Source organism: Myodes glareolus, chromosome 2 (assembly GCF_982192425.1).
Source record: "Myodes glareolus chromosome 2, mMyoGla1.1, whole genome shotgun sequence".
Classification (NCBI taxonomy): domain Eukaryota; kingdom Metazoa; phylum Chordata; class Mammalia; order Rodentia; family Cricetidae; genus Myodes; species Myodes glareolus.
In genome coordinates, this window is record NC_142027.1 from 112,007,806 (window position 1) to 112,024,214 (window position 16,409).

Below are 16,409 nucleotides of genomic sequence, written 5' to 3' on the forward strand. Positions count from 1 at the left end.
GAGCAGACTGGAGGTCAAGAGTGTGCCAACTACTGCTGCTTGCCTGGCGCTGATCTGATTTAGGTCTGGGCAGCCAGGCTGCTGGAGACACAGAGTTTTTCTGGGAATGGCCCAAGGGCTCAAAGGAGTAGCTGGCAGCTGAGGCTGTGGGGCTGGCTGTACAGGAGGAAGCTTCAGGCTCCCAGGCAGGCAGACCTCTTGGCTAGGGACAGTTATACAGTAGACTCCATCCCCTCAGCAGGGTGATCCAGGGCCACAGAATGGCCAAGACAGAGCCACCAGCAGCCCCTTTTTCAGTGCATTCCTATCCATGGCCAGTTTCCCATGTCCTTCAGTGACCAGTCTGCTGATGTATATGTTATGTCTCAGTTCCTTCTTTCCTTCCTTCCTTCCTTCCTTCCTTCCTTCCTTCCTTCCTTCCTTCCTTCCGTCCGTCCTTCCTTCCGTCCTTCCTTCCGTCCTTTCTTCCTTCCTTCTAAAATTATTCCCAAGGCAGGGTTTCTCTTTGTAACAGTTCTGGCTGTCCTGGAACTCGCTTTGTAGACCAGGCTGGAATCGAACTCACAGAGATCCACCTGCCTCTGCTTCCCAAGTGCTGGGATTAAAGGTGTGCACTCTTACACCTGACAGGTTTTTTTTTTATTGTCTTTGTTACTTGTTTTGAGATGGTCTCATGTAGCCAGACTAACCTCAGACTCATCGTGGAGTCAGTGACGTCTTTGAATTCCTCATCATCCTGCCTCTGTTTTCTGGACGCTTGGAATTATAGCTGTACACCACCTAGTTTGGCTTATTTATTGATTCATTAACTTATTTTTGTGGTTCTGGGGATGAAATTCAGGGCCTTGAACTTTCTAGGCAGATGCTTTAATGTAGTATGCCACCCAGCCCCTCGCTGGGGGATTCTAGGCAGGGGCTCTACCACTGAGCCACATCCCAGCCCCTCACTGGGGGATTCTAGGCAGGGGCTCTACCACTGAGCCACACCCAGCCCCTCACTGGGGGATTCTAGGCAGGTGCTCTACCACTGAGCCACACCCAACCCCTCACTGGGGAATTCTAGGCAGGTGGTTTACTGCTGAGCTGTATACACAGCCCTCTTATAATAGCTTTTTGTTGCTGTTGTTGGAAACAGAATTCCACTCAGTTTCTCAGGATGACTTGATCTCGTTCTGTAGCCCAGGCTATCCTTGAACTTGAGATGCTCCTGCTTCGGCCATCTGAGTAGTTGAGATAACAGGGTGGGCCAGTAGGCCCTGCTAAAACATTTGTCTTATTTTTTCCCCTGCACTTTTGCTTATCTGTATGTGTACATGTATGTGTGTGTGTGCCCACCAACCACCGCATGCCTGTGGAGGTCAGAGGATAACTTGCAAGAGTCAGTTCCCTCCTTCTACTGTGTGGCCCCCAGGGTGTCTACTCAGGTCTTTAGCAAGTACCTTTCCTCTCTGAGCCATTTCATTTCACTGGCCTTAAAACCAGGTTGGTTTTTTTTTTTTTTTCCTGTAGCCTGAGCCAGTCCTGGGTCCAGAGCTGCGTTCTGTTCTCTGTTCTGTTTTAATGATCTGTGTTTCAGTTGCATTGTCTTGCATGATACCTGCTGCTTTGAGGTTCCCACCACACTGCAGCCAGGTTGCTAGTGAGTGTCTGGGATTCTGTGCCTGGTCTGTCGAATACATCGGACAGTGAATTGGGCCCTGCGGGTCAGCCATGGTGGGCCGACACAGTTTTGGCCCTTGTAGAGTTTATAAACTCTATAGTTTATATAGAGTTTAGAGTCAGTGGTCGTGGCAGTAGACATCCTAGGCTTGGTCCCCTTTTACGCTGTGGGTCTGGAGAGCCCTGCCGCCCAGCTTTCCCTACCCCACCCAGTGAGAGTCTAGAATCTCTGTTGACAGGTGGTAGACAGGTGGCAAACAGGGTGTGGAATCTACAGAGCTATCCATGGTGACACACCCAGCCAGGGTTCTTAGAGGGCTCTGGGGAATAAGCCCAGAGAGTGTCCTGCCCTCCCCACCGCTCCTGCCCCTTGCCTTCTTTTGCTTGGGTTAGTAAGAGGCTCCTGAGCTCAGAGGCAGCATGTGGGACGACCCCCCCCACACACACACCCATCCTTAGGGACGGCTCTGGAAGAACAGAGATCAAGCCAGCCACCAGCAATCAGCAGCAACTTTGTCTTGGCATTTAGGGTTGAGCTGGCAAAGAGGCAAAGAAGGAGCTATGTGGAGCCCCAGTAAGTTGGGACAAAGTCCTTTCCTGGGGAATCCCTGGTTGAGGAAGTGACCTGTGCTCTGTCTGCTGCGGCTGTCCACACCTGCTCCAAGCCCACGTCCCACATCCAGGAAATAGACTCAGACTTCAAGGCAGTGGCCTTGATCTGGGCACGGGTGACCAAGCCCAGAGGTGTGTGCAGAACTGTAGAAGGCAATGCCAGCCTCGCCATGGATGAGCCTGTCAGGTGCCTTTCCAACAGGGTTGGTTAAGGGATGTGGACACCGGCCAGTCATCCTAGTCTGTGCATGACAGGTGGGCGAAAGCAAGAGCAAGAGTCCGAACAGCCCAAGCTGCAAAGTAAGGAAGGCCTGTTCATCACGCGGGGGCAGGAGGGTACCATGGAGGGTGTGCGAGCAGCAGAGGGCTGTGGCTAGAGTTTCTACATGGAAAACACTGGCAATTAGGACCCATCGGGCAGACTAGGGTGCTCATTGGCTCGCTTTGGTTACGGATTGAATACCCGGGGGACTGTTCCTTGGAGCACAACCCTCAACTGTGTTGCGGTTGTGTGTCTTTTCATGGAAAGACATGACCAAACATCTGCCCCCGGAGGGCACTGGCAACAGACAGAGAGAGGGTAGAATTCCATCCCAGGCTAGCTAAGGGAGGGAGGGAGGGAGTGCTTACTTACAGAAGTGTAGATGTCCTCGTCAGTGTTGTGCGGAGACACATCCTATAGGATGACTTATAGGGGAAACGCATTCCGTTGAGGGCTCGCTTACAGTTTTAGAGGTTAGTTCATGGCCCTCGTGGCAGGAAGCAGACAGGCATGGCCCTGAACCAGTAGCTGAGAGCTTTATATCCTGATCCCCAGGCAGCGGGCAGAGAGAGAACTTTTGAAACATCAAAGCCCACCCCTAGTGATACCCTTCTGTTGACTGAGGATTCTGTCCTGCCTGGTTTCTGTCCTCCCACCAGGTCCCACAGCCATTTAGCCCCAGAGAAATCACACAGAGGTCTATATTAATGATAAACTGATTGGCTTATTAGCTCAGGCTTCTTTTTTTTTTTTTTTGATTTTTTTCGAGACAGGGTTTCTCTGTAGTTTTTGGTGCCTGTCCTGGAACTAGCTCTTGTAGACCAGGCTGGCCTCGAACTCACAGGGATTCGCCTGCCTCTGCCTCCCAAGTGCTGGGATTAAAGGCGTGCGCCACCACCGCCCGGCTAGCTCAGGCTTCTTATTAACTTATAGTAACCCATTATTCTTATCTATGTTAGCCACATGGCTCAGTACCTTTTTCAGTGAGGCAATCACATCCTGCTTCTTCAGTGGTTGGGCCAGGACTGGGGAGGAATGGGCTTCCTTCTTCCCAGACCCTTCCTGCAGTAAGGCCACACCCACTCCACCAAGACCACACCTCCTAATCTTGCTAATCCTTCTCGAACAGTTCTCCAATTGGGGATAAAGCATTCCGACATACCAGCCGGTGGGAGCCATTCTTGTTCAAACCACCACAATGGGTGAGGGGTTACTTGCTGTCATGGGGGTGGATTCAAAAGCAACGGCGTCACCAGAAAGCCCCCCTCAGCATGGCTGATGCCACTCACAAAAAGTTGCCTCTCTGGAATCCTGCATGAGCTACAGACAGCTCAGCAGAAGCGTCCTGTCTCCCTCGCTCCATCCCCTCACACACAATTGCTCTCTGCCTTTATAAACTTTGGGAGAGGCCTTGTGAGTCTCACACCCTCCTGAGCACTTTGTAAGCGGCTGAGTTTCCTGGGTCTTGTAAGCTCCCTGAGCCTTGGGAGTTTCCTGAGCTTCCTGAGTTATGTGAGTTGCTTTGTTCTTGAGTTCAACAACCTCCCTCTAGGAGGGAGTGTTTAAGCTCTCTGAAAATGCTTCAGATGGGAGGAAGTAGTTCTACATCATCACTTAGATCTCTGCACTAGCTTCTGGCCTATGAAGGCTCAAATCCCTGTCAAACCTTTGAGGCCCTTGAATGATTGTAAGGAAGGCCACTTGGCAGTCTGTCCCACTTGTGAATTCCAGGTGACTTTGGGAGCCAGGTGTGCCTACCCAGTTGTATCCTGTGCCAAGTACCCACTCTGTCCTCGCTGTTTCCTCTAGGTGACCATGGCCTTGCTGGGGAAGCACTGTGACATCCCCACCAACGGCTGCGGGTCTGAGCGCTGGAACACCTTCGCCCGCAAGGACGAGCTCATCAACAGCCTAGTGTCCGCCTTAGACTCTATGGTGAGTGTCTGACCAGCAGGGAAGAGGGCCCCAGATCAAGGTTATACCCATCAAAATCTCTGGATCTCTGGGGAGTGGAGAGATAGCTCAAGTGGAAAAGTGCTTGCCTTGCAACCAGAAGGACCCCTGGAGTTCAGATTAAAAAAAAAAAAAAAAGCCAGGCCTGGTGACACACTTGTAATCCTAACGCTAAGAAGGCCTCCTAGGCAAGCTCCCAGTCAGTAAATGACACTGCCTTAAACACAAACAAACAAATAAGTAACTAGAAAAGCAATATGAATCTATCTACGGAACAACAGCTAAGGTTTTCCTCTGGCCGCCACACCCATGCAAACTGTGTGTAGACACCGAGATATGTACGTATGGATCTATGTACGTATGGATGTCCATACATAAGACATGCCTGGAATCCCACAGTCAGAGGTTGCAATAGAAAGATCTTGATTTTGAGACCGCCCTGGGCTCCAGAGTGAAACCCTAAAAAAAGACTGAGCTCACTGATAAAGCAAGTTGAAACGCTGCGGCATGGGCTCTGGGTTCGAATTCCAGCACCACACATACAAAGCAAGAGAAAATAAGAGGTAGATAGATCTACCTGGCATCAACTAGTATTTTATATGACATGGAAGCTCAGAGAAGGCAGCACCTTGCCTGAGGTCACACAGAGTGATCAAGCACAGTCACTGGTCACCTCAGCATGGGGGGGGGGGCTCCTTTCTAGGTCGTTCTTGTTGTGGGCTGCTCAAGGTCATATTGAGGCCTGAGGTGGGAGACACCCTCAGAAACAAGCTGGGTGCTAGCTCTTTCTCTACAGCGGCCATCCCATATGTCCTGAACCTCACTGACCTGTCGGTGATGGTGAGTATGACTGACCTGTGCCCTGATGGAGGTGGCTATTTGCATTTTGCTGTCCTGAGTGGGTCTCTCACACTGTAGGCTGTCCCTGAACTCAGCCCTCCTCAGGGACTCCTGCTTGGCAAAGAGGTGGGATTGTGGCCCAGAGAGGTTGACACAGACCTTTGTAGGTGGCGTCTTCTGTCCCACTAGTCAGCTCTGTCCTGCCAGCCAGCTCCCAAATAACCACACAGAGACTTATTATCATAGTTATAAATAATGCTTAGCTGATACTCAGGCTTGTTGCTAACTAGCTTTTTCAATTTAAATTAACCCATAATTCTTATCTGTGTTCTACCACATGGCAGTACCTTTTTTTCAACATGGCGTATTCATCTCCGGCTTCCTCTGCGTCTGGCTGGTGACTCTGCCCTTCTTCCCAGCATTCTCTCAGTCTGGCTCTCCCGCCTAATCTCTTCCTGTCTAGCTATTGGCCAATTGGCTCTTCATTAAGCTAATGAGAGCAACATATCTTCACAATGTACAACAGGATTAATCCACAGCAGAACTTCTTCAAGTGCTAGTTGGCACAAAGACCAGCATTTATTAAATGCCAACTGTGTGCTACGGGCTTTTGCTTTCTAGGGTTTTCGTGCTGTATTCTTGGCTATAACTTGGGGCCACAGAAATAACCCAGCGTGATGTAGTCACCTAGAATTCTGTGTGGGTGGGTGGGTGGGGGTGCGCATGTTGTATGTGTGCATGTTGTGTATGTGAGTACATGTATTGTATGCATGCATGTAGAGGCCACAACTCAGCCTTGGATTTCAGGTACCATTCTCCTTTTTTTTTTTTTTTTTTTTATAAGTTTTAAATTATCTTAGTTCTTGGCTTGTTTGTGTGAAACAGAATCTCACTCTGTAGTTCAGGATGACCTGGATCTTACCATGTAGCCCAGGCTGGCCTCCCATGTAGCCCAGGCTGACTTCATACTCATGGCAATCCTCCTACCTCAGCCTCCCTGAGTGCTGAGATTCCAGATAGGAGCCAGCACACCCAGCTAAGTCTCCAACCCCTAATGCTTACAAGCGGTCTCCAATCTAAGTACTAACCAAGCCCAACCCTGCTTAGCTTCCGAGCTTAGATGAGGCCAGGCACATTCTGGGTGGGGTGGCTTTAGATCATCTTGTTTTCGTTTTGAGACAGGATCTCATACTGGCCTGAACTCATCAAGTAGACTGGACCGGCTGGCCAGAAAGCCCTGTGGGTTCTCCAGTCTCAGTTTCCCCAGTGCTGGGATTACAAGTGTGTGCCACCAGCCTTGTGTGTGTGTGTGTGTGTGTGTGTGTGTGTGTGTGTGCTTCTGTTCCATGTGCTTGCACCTGTAGCTACCCACAACAGGAGTAATATAGGGAAGAGGCTCCCTATGCCTGGAAGACCAGCGACTCGACTCGGTCCTGCTGTGTGTGGAGGGCAGAGGTCGACATCCGGTGTCTTCTTCCATCTATTGAGTTCTAGATGTCTCACTTGGACCCAGACCTTGCCAATTCGACTAGCTAGCCAGCTAACTCCCAGGATCCCCTGCTTACACCTCCCAGTTGATGGAGCGATAGGAGGACTGCCACAGTCACCAAACATTTACATAGGTGCCGGGCATCCAAACTCTTATCCCTACGCTTCTGCCGCAGGCCTTACCCACTGACACCCCAGCCTCACTCTCTGCCGCAGGCCTTACCCACTGACACCCCAGCCTCACTCTCTGCCGCAGGCCTTACCCACTGACACCCCAGCCTCACTCTCTGCCGCAGGCCTTACCCACTGACTCCCCCAGGTTCACTCTCTGCCGCAGGCCTTACTCACTGACACCCCAGCCTCACTCTCTGCCGCAGGCCTTACCCACTGACACCCCCAGCCTCACTCTCTGCCGCACGCTTTTCTCACTAACACCCTCCCCCGCCCAGCCTCACTCCCAGCCCTTTTCACAGAAGTCCTGGGAATCAAACTCAGGTCTCTGTGCTTGGAAGACAAGAAATTTACCCACTGAGCCATCTTGTCAGCCCTGCTTATAGAGATAGATCCTTTTCCTATAAGCAGTATATTGAAATTCTACTGCCATGTTCTCCAGGCTGCATGGTGCCTGTCTTTTTACTGTTTAGAGAGGGCTGTCCCTACCTTGTATCCCAGTACAAAGGGACCATGTGGGCTGGAGGGTTCATCTCTCCTCGATAGCCCCATCTCTGTAGCTCAGGCTAGCCTCAGACTCTTCTTCATCCTGTTTCAGCCTCCTGAGTGCTGGATTACAGACATGCACTGCTGTGCTAGGTTCCAGACTAGTCTTGATTTCTCTCTCACATGCCTTCCCCCATCCCACAGTGCTCGGCGCTCTCCAAGCTGAACACAGAGGTGGCCTGTGTGGCGGTACACAATGAGAGCGTCTTCGTGGTGGGCACCGAGAAGGGACGGATGTTTTTGAACACACGGAAGGAGCTGCAGTCAGACTTCCTCAGGTTCTGCCGTGAGTACCCCACATTCTCCATGCCCTGCTCTTTCTAAAGGACAAGGGTCCTGGCCTGCCTGGCCCTGTGTCCCCTGCTTTGTCCAGTCCACAGAGCCTGTTGGAGGGATGAAGTAGACATAAGTTTGTTCCAAATGAAGTCTGTTAGAACCGTTCAGCGACTCCTGTCATTGAACCCTACCGCTAGCCACATTCATGTGTACATTTTTAGAGGGGACACTGAGGCCCAGTGCAGTCACCGGATTCTACTCTATTCTTTAATAGTGCTGAGGATCGAACCTAGACTTTCGTGCCTATTTAAACAAGAGCGCGCTACTGAGCTACTGAGCTATACTTTCAGCTATCCATCTACCTGTTTTTTTTTTTTTTTTTCAAGACAGGGTTTCTCTGTTTGAGAGCTCTAGCTGTCCTGAAGCTAGCTCGGTAGACCAGGCTGACCTTGAACTCACAGATCGGCCTGCCTCTGCCTCCCAAGTGCTGGGATTAAAGGTATGCGCCACCACTGCCCGGCTGTTCTATTTATAGTGTGTGCAAGTATGTGGGCATGCGTGTGCTGTATATAGACATCAGAAGAATTGGTAGAGTTAGTCCCAGGAATTGAACTCAGATCTTCAGGCTTAGCCGCAAGCTTCTTTACCTGCTGAGCCATCTTGCGGACCCTTTGTTGTCTTAAGACAGGTTCTCCTGTAGTCCAGGCTGGCTTTGAATTCCTGGTTTTCTGGCCTCTACCTGCTCAGGAACAGAAGGTACTCAGCCCTCCTTCTGCTATATTGGGTGCTGATGTGGAACTCAGGGTTTCGTGAATGTTAGGTGAGCATTTTGCCAAATGAGCCACATTCCCGGCCCCAGTGCTACCTGTTGACTTGGTATATTTGAGGATAGAGACCAGCCATTGTCCAGCTAAGATATTTAGCATGGTTGAGTGTATAACCCTAACACGGTCTCTTATCCTGACCTCTGCCTTGTGGGGCGACATTATTTTTGTTGTTTGTTTTGGGGTAAGAAGCGCTCAGTATGCATGGGCTGTGGATGATGGCTGGCTCCTGATCGGGTGGGCCTCAGAGGTAGAATGCCAGCCTAAAATCCCCTAGAAGGGTGGTTCAGCAGTAGAGTGCTATACCTAGTATTCCTAAGGCCCTGGGTTCCATCCCCAGCAACCCCAAACCCAAACAACACCTCATGCTGGGCCTTTGACCTGAAACCTCAATACTTTTCCCAGAGGGTCATGAAAATGTCACCCATGGTATGCCAGTGAGAAACTGAGGCACAGTGGGCTTAGCCCAGGATGGAAAGTATATGTATTAATCGAGGTTCACAACTTACAGGGAATAAATTTATTATATACACACACACAGCACACACACACACACACACACACACACACACACACTCAGTTTACTAGAATAGCTTCAGAGGATCCAAGTATCTAACCGGTTGAGAAGAATCCACCAGGCAGTGGAGGCACAAGCTTTTAATCCCCACACTTGGGAGGCAAAGGTAGGCAGCTCTCTGTGAGTTCAAGGACAGCTTGGTCTACAGAGTGACCAAAGCTACAGAAAGAAACCCTGTCTTGAGAAACCGAAACAAATTCAGTTATTGTTAAATCCCCGAGGCTGGATGACTCAGCTGGTCTTCAGTATTCATCAGAATCCTGAAGAGGTAGGCTCTGAGGCCGGTGAAGGAGTGAACTTGCTAGCAGTAGTGAGAGCAGGCAGGCAAAGAGCCTGCCAGCTTCCGGCTTCTGTGACCTCTGTGTTGGCTGCCAACAGAAGGTGTGATCCAGATTTAAGGTGGATCTTCCCTCCTCAAAGATCCTATTAGGGCCGGGTGGTGGTGGTGCACACCATTCATCCCAGCACTCGGGAGGTAGAGGCAGGTGGATCTCTGTGACTTTGAGGCCCGCCTGGTCTACAGAGCAAATTTCAGGGCAGGCACCAAAGCTACAGAGAGAAACCCCATCTTAAACACACACACACACACACACACACACACACACACGCACACACACACACACAAAACTAATAAAATGGAAAAAAGATCCGATTCGGAGATCTTTCTGTTTCAAATGATTTAATTAAGAAAAAACCTCTCACAGATGTGCCCAGTCATTTGGATTTTACTTAATTCTGAATTTAGTCAATTTGATCACTGGTCTTAGTGAATGTTCTACTGCTGTGAAGAGAGACACCACGAACACAGTAACTCTTATAAAGGAAACCGTTTAATTGGGGCTGACTTGCAGTTTCAGAGGTTTAGCCCCTTATCTTCATAGTGGGAAGCATGGTGGCTTGCAAGCAGACATTGTGCTGCCGAGGTAGCTGAGAATTCTACATCCAGGTCCACAGGCAGCAGCTTGCCCCCAGTGACAGGCTTCCTCCAGCAGAGCCACACCTCCTAATCCTTTCAAATAGTGCCATTCCCTAGTGACCAGGCATTTAAATCTAAGAGCCTACAGGGGTCACCACAACAACCAAGAACAGCCATCATTAGGGAGCGTGGTTCAAGGCCAGGACTCCAGTTCTCAGGCCCTCCTTGTTCTTTCTCCCGCACCCCTTCAAAGTCAAGGAGATAGATCCAGAGCAGGGACCTCCAGGGGTCTCTGTGGACACACAGGTACCAGCTATTGATGGTTTTGTTAGTAATTTTCCTGGTCCGTAGACTTAAGATTAGCTCTCCCAGATTCATCCAGCACTTATGCATCATTAGTGGGGTATATAGCTAGAGCCTACAGCTATTTCCCTAGGAGCCTGAGACTCCGCCTACTCTGCTCTCCCAGCCTGTACTGTCTCTAAGGTTGGGGGGGAGCTGGATTCAGGTAGTGGGTGTGGCTGAGTCCTGTAGCCCCTCCCAGCATCTTAGGGACAGTGTGCCTTATTTTCCACAGCCAGAATGAGTCCCTATTTATAGCACTCAGAATCGGGATAGTTTGTTTCAAGCTTGGATGGTTTCCAAGGAAAGCCAGCCCCAAGCTGGAAGGGACCAGAAGACCCTGTTCATCCTGTTTGGTTGTCCCTTCAGGCCCAATTTTCATCCCAGTGCTTGGGAGGCAGAGACAGGCAGATCTCTGTGAATTCAAGGTCACCCTCATCCATATAGAGAGACTCTATCCCCCAAAACTAAAAGAATATTTCATAAAGATCCCCTAATATCCCCCCCGACAAAAAAATACAGCTGCGGGGGGGGGGGGGTTATTTGGCTAACAATTTCAGATTGCGGTTTTATTTCAGAGGCAGGAACTCAAGCAGTTAGCCCCGTCACATCCCCAGTCAAGAGCAGGGAGCTTGTTTGTGCTCAGGGAACTTCCTCCTGTTCCCTATAGCTCAGAACCCCATTGCCCAGAGAATGGTGCAGCCCGTGAAGGGCCGGGTCAATTAACCATCAAGATGATTCCCTGCTTAATGTCTAGGCCCATAGGCCAATTGGTCTAGATCAGTGGTTTTCAACTTCCTAATGCTACAGCCCTCGTGTTGTGGTGACCCCCCCCAACCATAAAATTATTTTCGTTGCTCCTTCATACCTGTAGTTTTGCTCCTGCTATGAATTGCTACGTTTCCCCGTGGTCTTAGACATCCCCCGTGAAAGGGTCGTTTAACTCTCCCTCCCCCCAAAGGGGTCATGGCCCACAGATTGAGAACCACGGAACTAGCTGATTCATTGGAGACATCCTTCTCCGGTTGTGGCAAATTGTCATTTAAAACTAACTGTTGCGGAATCTCCATTTGTTTTCCATGTGAGCGGAGCAGAAAACTAGGGCTTGGGTGGGTAGCAAGAGCGTGGGTTCGTATGAATATAGAATGGGGTGTGTGAAGCAGATGTGCGTGGCGTCTCAGTTCTGCGCCGGACTTGATGGGCTTTTTTGAGCGATGGCAAACTGTGGCTCAGAGAGGGAGAGGACAACCCTGAAGTCAACCAGCCAGTGTGTGTCCAGATTGAGACCTGCAGTCTTTGCTGGCTCTCAGCAGGGCGCTCACGTTCATTCATTCATGCACTGGTGCCTCCGACTCTGGGGGCTTAACACCAATTTATGGTTCGTGTGCTCTCGTCCCACAGGGGGACCCCTATGGAAAGATCCAGAAGCAGGACACCCTAAAAAGGTGCAGCGCTGCGAGGGTGGTGGCCGGAGCATCCCGCGGTCCTCGCTGGAGCAGTGCTCGGATGTGTACCTGCTGCAGAAGATGGTAGAGGAAGTGTTTGATGTTCTTTATAGTAAGATCCTTCCTCATTCCATTCCGGAGAGGGGCGGGCGGGAGACCAGCCTACCCACACCTGCCCTGTCTAGTTCAGTCCCTTCCAGATCATCCCCGCCCACCTCAGCCAGGCCCCGCCCATCAGCCCAGCCTCACTCCACCCAGCTCGATCGGACTGCACGCTATCCTGTCTAGCTCTGCCCAGTGGTGTCTGACCCGGCCTACCCTCCTCCTTAGCCCAGTCCCACCATATCCAGGCCAGCCCAGCTGTGCCCTCCCAGCGTAACCACATCCACATTGACCCAGCCTCACTCAGCCTTACTCTAAACCTAGCCCCACCTGCTCGGCCAGTCTCAACTCCGCTTTAACTGCTTTAGCTCCGCCCACCCCAGCTCTGCCCTTACCCTGTCCTGCTCTTCCCTAGTCATCCGCTTCAGTGCATGCCTTTCTTGCCAAATCCAATTTAGCCCCACCTGCCTAACCCAGCTCTGCCACACCCCACCCAACTCAGCCTACTCCTGTCTGGCTGTGCCCTACCCAGCTCACCCCTGCCTTGCCCACTTCAGCCTAGCCCTGCCCAGCAACCACGTCAGCACTGCCCTCGCCCTTCCCAGGCTAGCCCCGCCCACTTCAGCCCAGCTGCGTGTATCTGTGCCCCACCCAGGCATACTCCACCAAGACCAATCAAACTCCACACTGCTTACAACCCACCCCTGCTCAACTGTGCCCACCCACCTTTGCCCAACCCCACCCCTGCCCAGCTGTGCCCACCCACCTTCGCCCAGCCCCACCCAGCTACATTCTAAGCCAATCCAACTTGCTGTGCCCATCTCAACCCAGCTCTGCCTACTTCAGCCCCGCTCTATCTAGCCCTGCTTAGCTCTGCCCTACCCACTTTAGCCCAGCCTCATCCAGTGTAGTTGCCCAGCAATGACCTACCCAGGTCAGCCCTGCCCTTACCCTGCCCAGGCCCCAGCCTAACCCTGCTCACTTCTGCCCAGCTTTACCGAGTTGTCCCCCATGCACCTTGTCCCAGTCCCACACAGCCTGGCCCTCTCCTGTCTCACCCCATAGAGCAGGCCTCTGCAAGACATGGCTTTCTATGCCTTAGCCCCTTTCCAGCTCCAAACTTGCAGGTGTGCAAGTCTCTTTCCTGGGCAGCCGCCTCTGACCACCTCCCCACCCCGTGGTCTTCCAGTAGCCCACTCACTTCTGCCTCCTGGCTATTCTGGGACCAAAGCTATCCTCCCTTGGTTAAACCTGAGGTTAAAATTCAGTGTAGCATCCCTGGCAAAGGTCAGTCTACTACCTTGGCATAGGGCCTTCCTGTCTCCTCTCTCCAATCCTCAGACATACACAGTAGGCATCCACAGAACGTATCTACAGGCTGGTGTTCATTTTATACCACGTCTGCAGCAATGAGGGACCCAGAGTCCCTCTCCAAGGGGGAGTCACCTCACATTGCCTGGCTCCCAGTGTGTCTAGCCAAGCCCCCGCCAGTACTCTGAGCTTCACCGTTTGCTTCTTGACAGGTGAGGCTATGGGCAGGGCCAGCGTGGTACCTTTGCCCTACGAGAGGCTGCTTAGGGAGCCGGGGCTACTGGCCGTGCAGGGACTGCCCGAGGGCCTGGCCTTCCGGAGGCCAGCCGAGTATGACCCCAAGGCTCTCATGGCCATTTTGGAGCACAGCCACCGAATACGGTTTAAGCTCAGGAGGTGAGTAAGCCCCTGTCCTAGTTTCGTTTCCTTTCGCTGTGTTAAAAATACCAACAAAAGCCCATTAAGGGAGAAAGGGTTTATTTGGCTCACAATCCCGAGTTGCAGTCCATCACTATAGGGAGGTCAAAGCAACAGGAATTTGAAGCAGTTAGTCCCATTACATCCTCAGTCAAGAGGCCAAAAGCAGTGAATTCAGGCATGCGTGCCAGCGCTCAACTTGTTTACTCTAAGACAGTTCAGAATCCCTTGCCTAGGGAATAATGCTACCCATGGTGGGCGGGGCCTTCCCACCTCAGTGTAGTCAAGAAGGTCTCCCTATAGACATGCCCACGAACCAGCCTAGTCTAATTCCTTCACCGAGACTCTTTCTTCCAAAGTGAGTGTAGATGAAGTCAAATCGATTAAGTGGCACATGACTTAATCTCCACACTTGTGAGGGAGGCGCAGGTGGATCGCTGAGTTTGAGGCCACCCTGGCAGATTCGAAGCCAGCCAGGGCTACGCAGCAGTGAGATTGTCTCCCATAAAAACAGGAGACAAATAAATTTGTCACACCCTGTACCCAACCAGAGGGACGAAAGTTAGAGATACCCCTTTAGGGAAAGCTTTGGGTCTAAAGGAGGAAGCAAGACCAAGGTCTGGTCCTCCAGTGTAATGTGAGTCAGGGCATGACTGTGGGAGTTTCCCAGAGGCCTTAACTGCTGTGTCACAGTGTCCAGCAGAATTCTGACTCGGGAAAGAGTCACCCCAAAGGCTGTGCAGAGATCAGGGGCAAATGATGTGATTGTCAGTAGGGGTGCCTGGCTTTAATCCCAACACTTTTGGGAAAGTTGAGGTAAGAGGATCAAGAGTTCAAGGTCATCTTCAACTACACCGTAAGTTCGAGGCTACCTTGGCTATGTGAGACCCTGTCTCAAAAACACGAATTAGTTTTAAAAGGCTTGAGCTAAGAGAGCCACACGACCTGGATATGATCTTAGGCTGATGATGAGATTCATAAAAGACTGATGGGAAGTGAGGTCAAGGCTGGGACAAAGTGGCTACCCTGGGCGCAGCATAACTGGGGACTTCATGTTGCCTTAGCTGCTGAGTCTTCGCCAGCAATGCATGAGCAGGTGTGGAGGAGGGGCAGGTGGGATGGGAAGGAGCCCGGTGGAGGATGGGGTTGGCGGCCTGGAGAACTGAGGCAGCTTGGGGCGGGCCTGGGTCTTCAGCGGTTGCCACCTGGTATCGAGGGTATTATGCCCGTACCACCAGTCTTGTGTCCCTCCCTCCCTATGATGTCGGGCCTGGCTCCCATCCCACTCCCTTGGAACACCTGTAGTAACCCAGCTCAGTTATATTCTCTAGAGTATGTTACATAGGCTGTGGAGGGGGAGATTGACAGGCCAGAGTAGGTATTCAAAGCAGTTACTATCTCTTCCTTCACCCAGGCCTCCTGATGATGGTGGACAGGACTCAAAGGCACTGGTGGAGATGAATGGTGTCACCCTGCTACCCAAGGGGTCCCGAGACTGCAGTCTGCACAGCCAGGCCTCCCAGGTCACTCCCCAGGACCTGCCCCCCACCGCCACCCCATCCTCCGTGACCAACTTCCTGTACAGCACTTCAGTGCCCAACCATACCATCCGGGAACTCAAGCAGGAGGCACCCACCTGCCCATTGACCCCCAGCGACCTGACCTTGGGCTGGCCTGTACCTGAGTCCCAGGTCCCTAGTGCCCAAGATTTCTCCGACTGCTGTGGTAATGCTGCATTTGGGGACCTGCATGTCTCTTGGGGTGGTTGCCTCTAAGGAGGAAGCATTTCTGAGCAGGGGTGGGTTTTGTTGATTGCATTTTGTTGAGACCCAATTCCACTGGAGCCTCCACTTGACCTTCTGAACAGACCTTGGATGCCGAGAGGCATCTTCACCCCCGGGAGGCTGTGAAGAGTGTAAATTAACTAATCAGGGATGATGGAGTGATCCAGCAGGTGCTTGTCGATTGACTTCACAACCTGAGTTCAATCTCTCCAGACTCACGTGGTGGGAGGAGGAAATTGAATCCCACAAGTTGTCCTCTGACGTCCATACATGCACTCACCCATTCACGCGTGCGTGTGCATGCACACACCCCAAGAGATGACTGCAATTAAAAAAGAAATAAAATCATATGCGTTTAATGAGCACCTACTGCACCCACTGCTTGGGTTTAAGATTTAGGGGTGCGCCTAAGAGAAGGAACAGCTGGGAATGAAGAAGATGTGAGCTCTATCCTGGCTGTATATGCCGGGGCAAGTCTCAATCTCACTGAGCTTCGTTTCCTCGTTTGTAAAATGGGATACTTTTGGAGTATCCCTTTTCTAAGATTCTTGGGATCGAGGTTCCTAAGACAGCAGGGCAGTGGTGGCGCACGCCTTTAATCCCAGCACTGGGGAGGTAGAGGCAGGCGGATCTCTGTGAGTTCTGAGGCCAGCCTGGTCATTTCAGACTTGGGTGTTGGAGATGGCTCAGTTGATCGAGTGTTGGCCTAATTATAGAGGCACCTGTCGCTAAGCCCAGTGACTTCAGTTTAATTCCTGGGACCCACATCATAGAAGAGAACCACCTCCCACAAGTTGTGTTTTGATCATTTATAAGTAAATGAATCAATGTAATTAAAAGAATGAGAAGGAAAAGGGGAGTCTGACCTCCTGCCCTCATGGTGC

General features: G+C 51.4%; 1 protein-coding gene across 5 annotated transcripts in view; it reads left to right on the forward strand.

The window, feature by feature from the left end:
* The window catches only part of Gtf2ird1 (GTF2I repeat domain containing 1), a 94,342-nt gene that overhangs the window by 33,683 nt on the left and 44,250 nt on the right, over nt 1–16,409 (forward strand). For all 5 annotated transcript variants that reach the window (XM_087903565.1, XM_087903564.1, XM_087903566.1 and 2 more), the window contains exons 2-6: nt 4,343–4,468; nt 7,676–7,817; nt 11,868–12,023; nt 13,537–13,720; nt 15,156–15,466. In XM_087903565.1, coding sequence (XP_087759691.1) covers nt 4,343–4,468; nt 7,676–7,817; nt 11,868–12,023; nt 13,537–13,720; nt 15,156–15,466 — 919 coding nt within the window. The remainder of the gene's footprint in view (nt 1–4,342; nt 4,469–7,675; nt 7,818–11,867; nt 12,024–13,536; nt 13,721–15,155; nt 15,467–16,409) is intronic.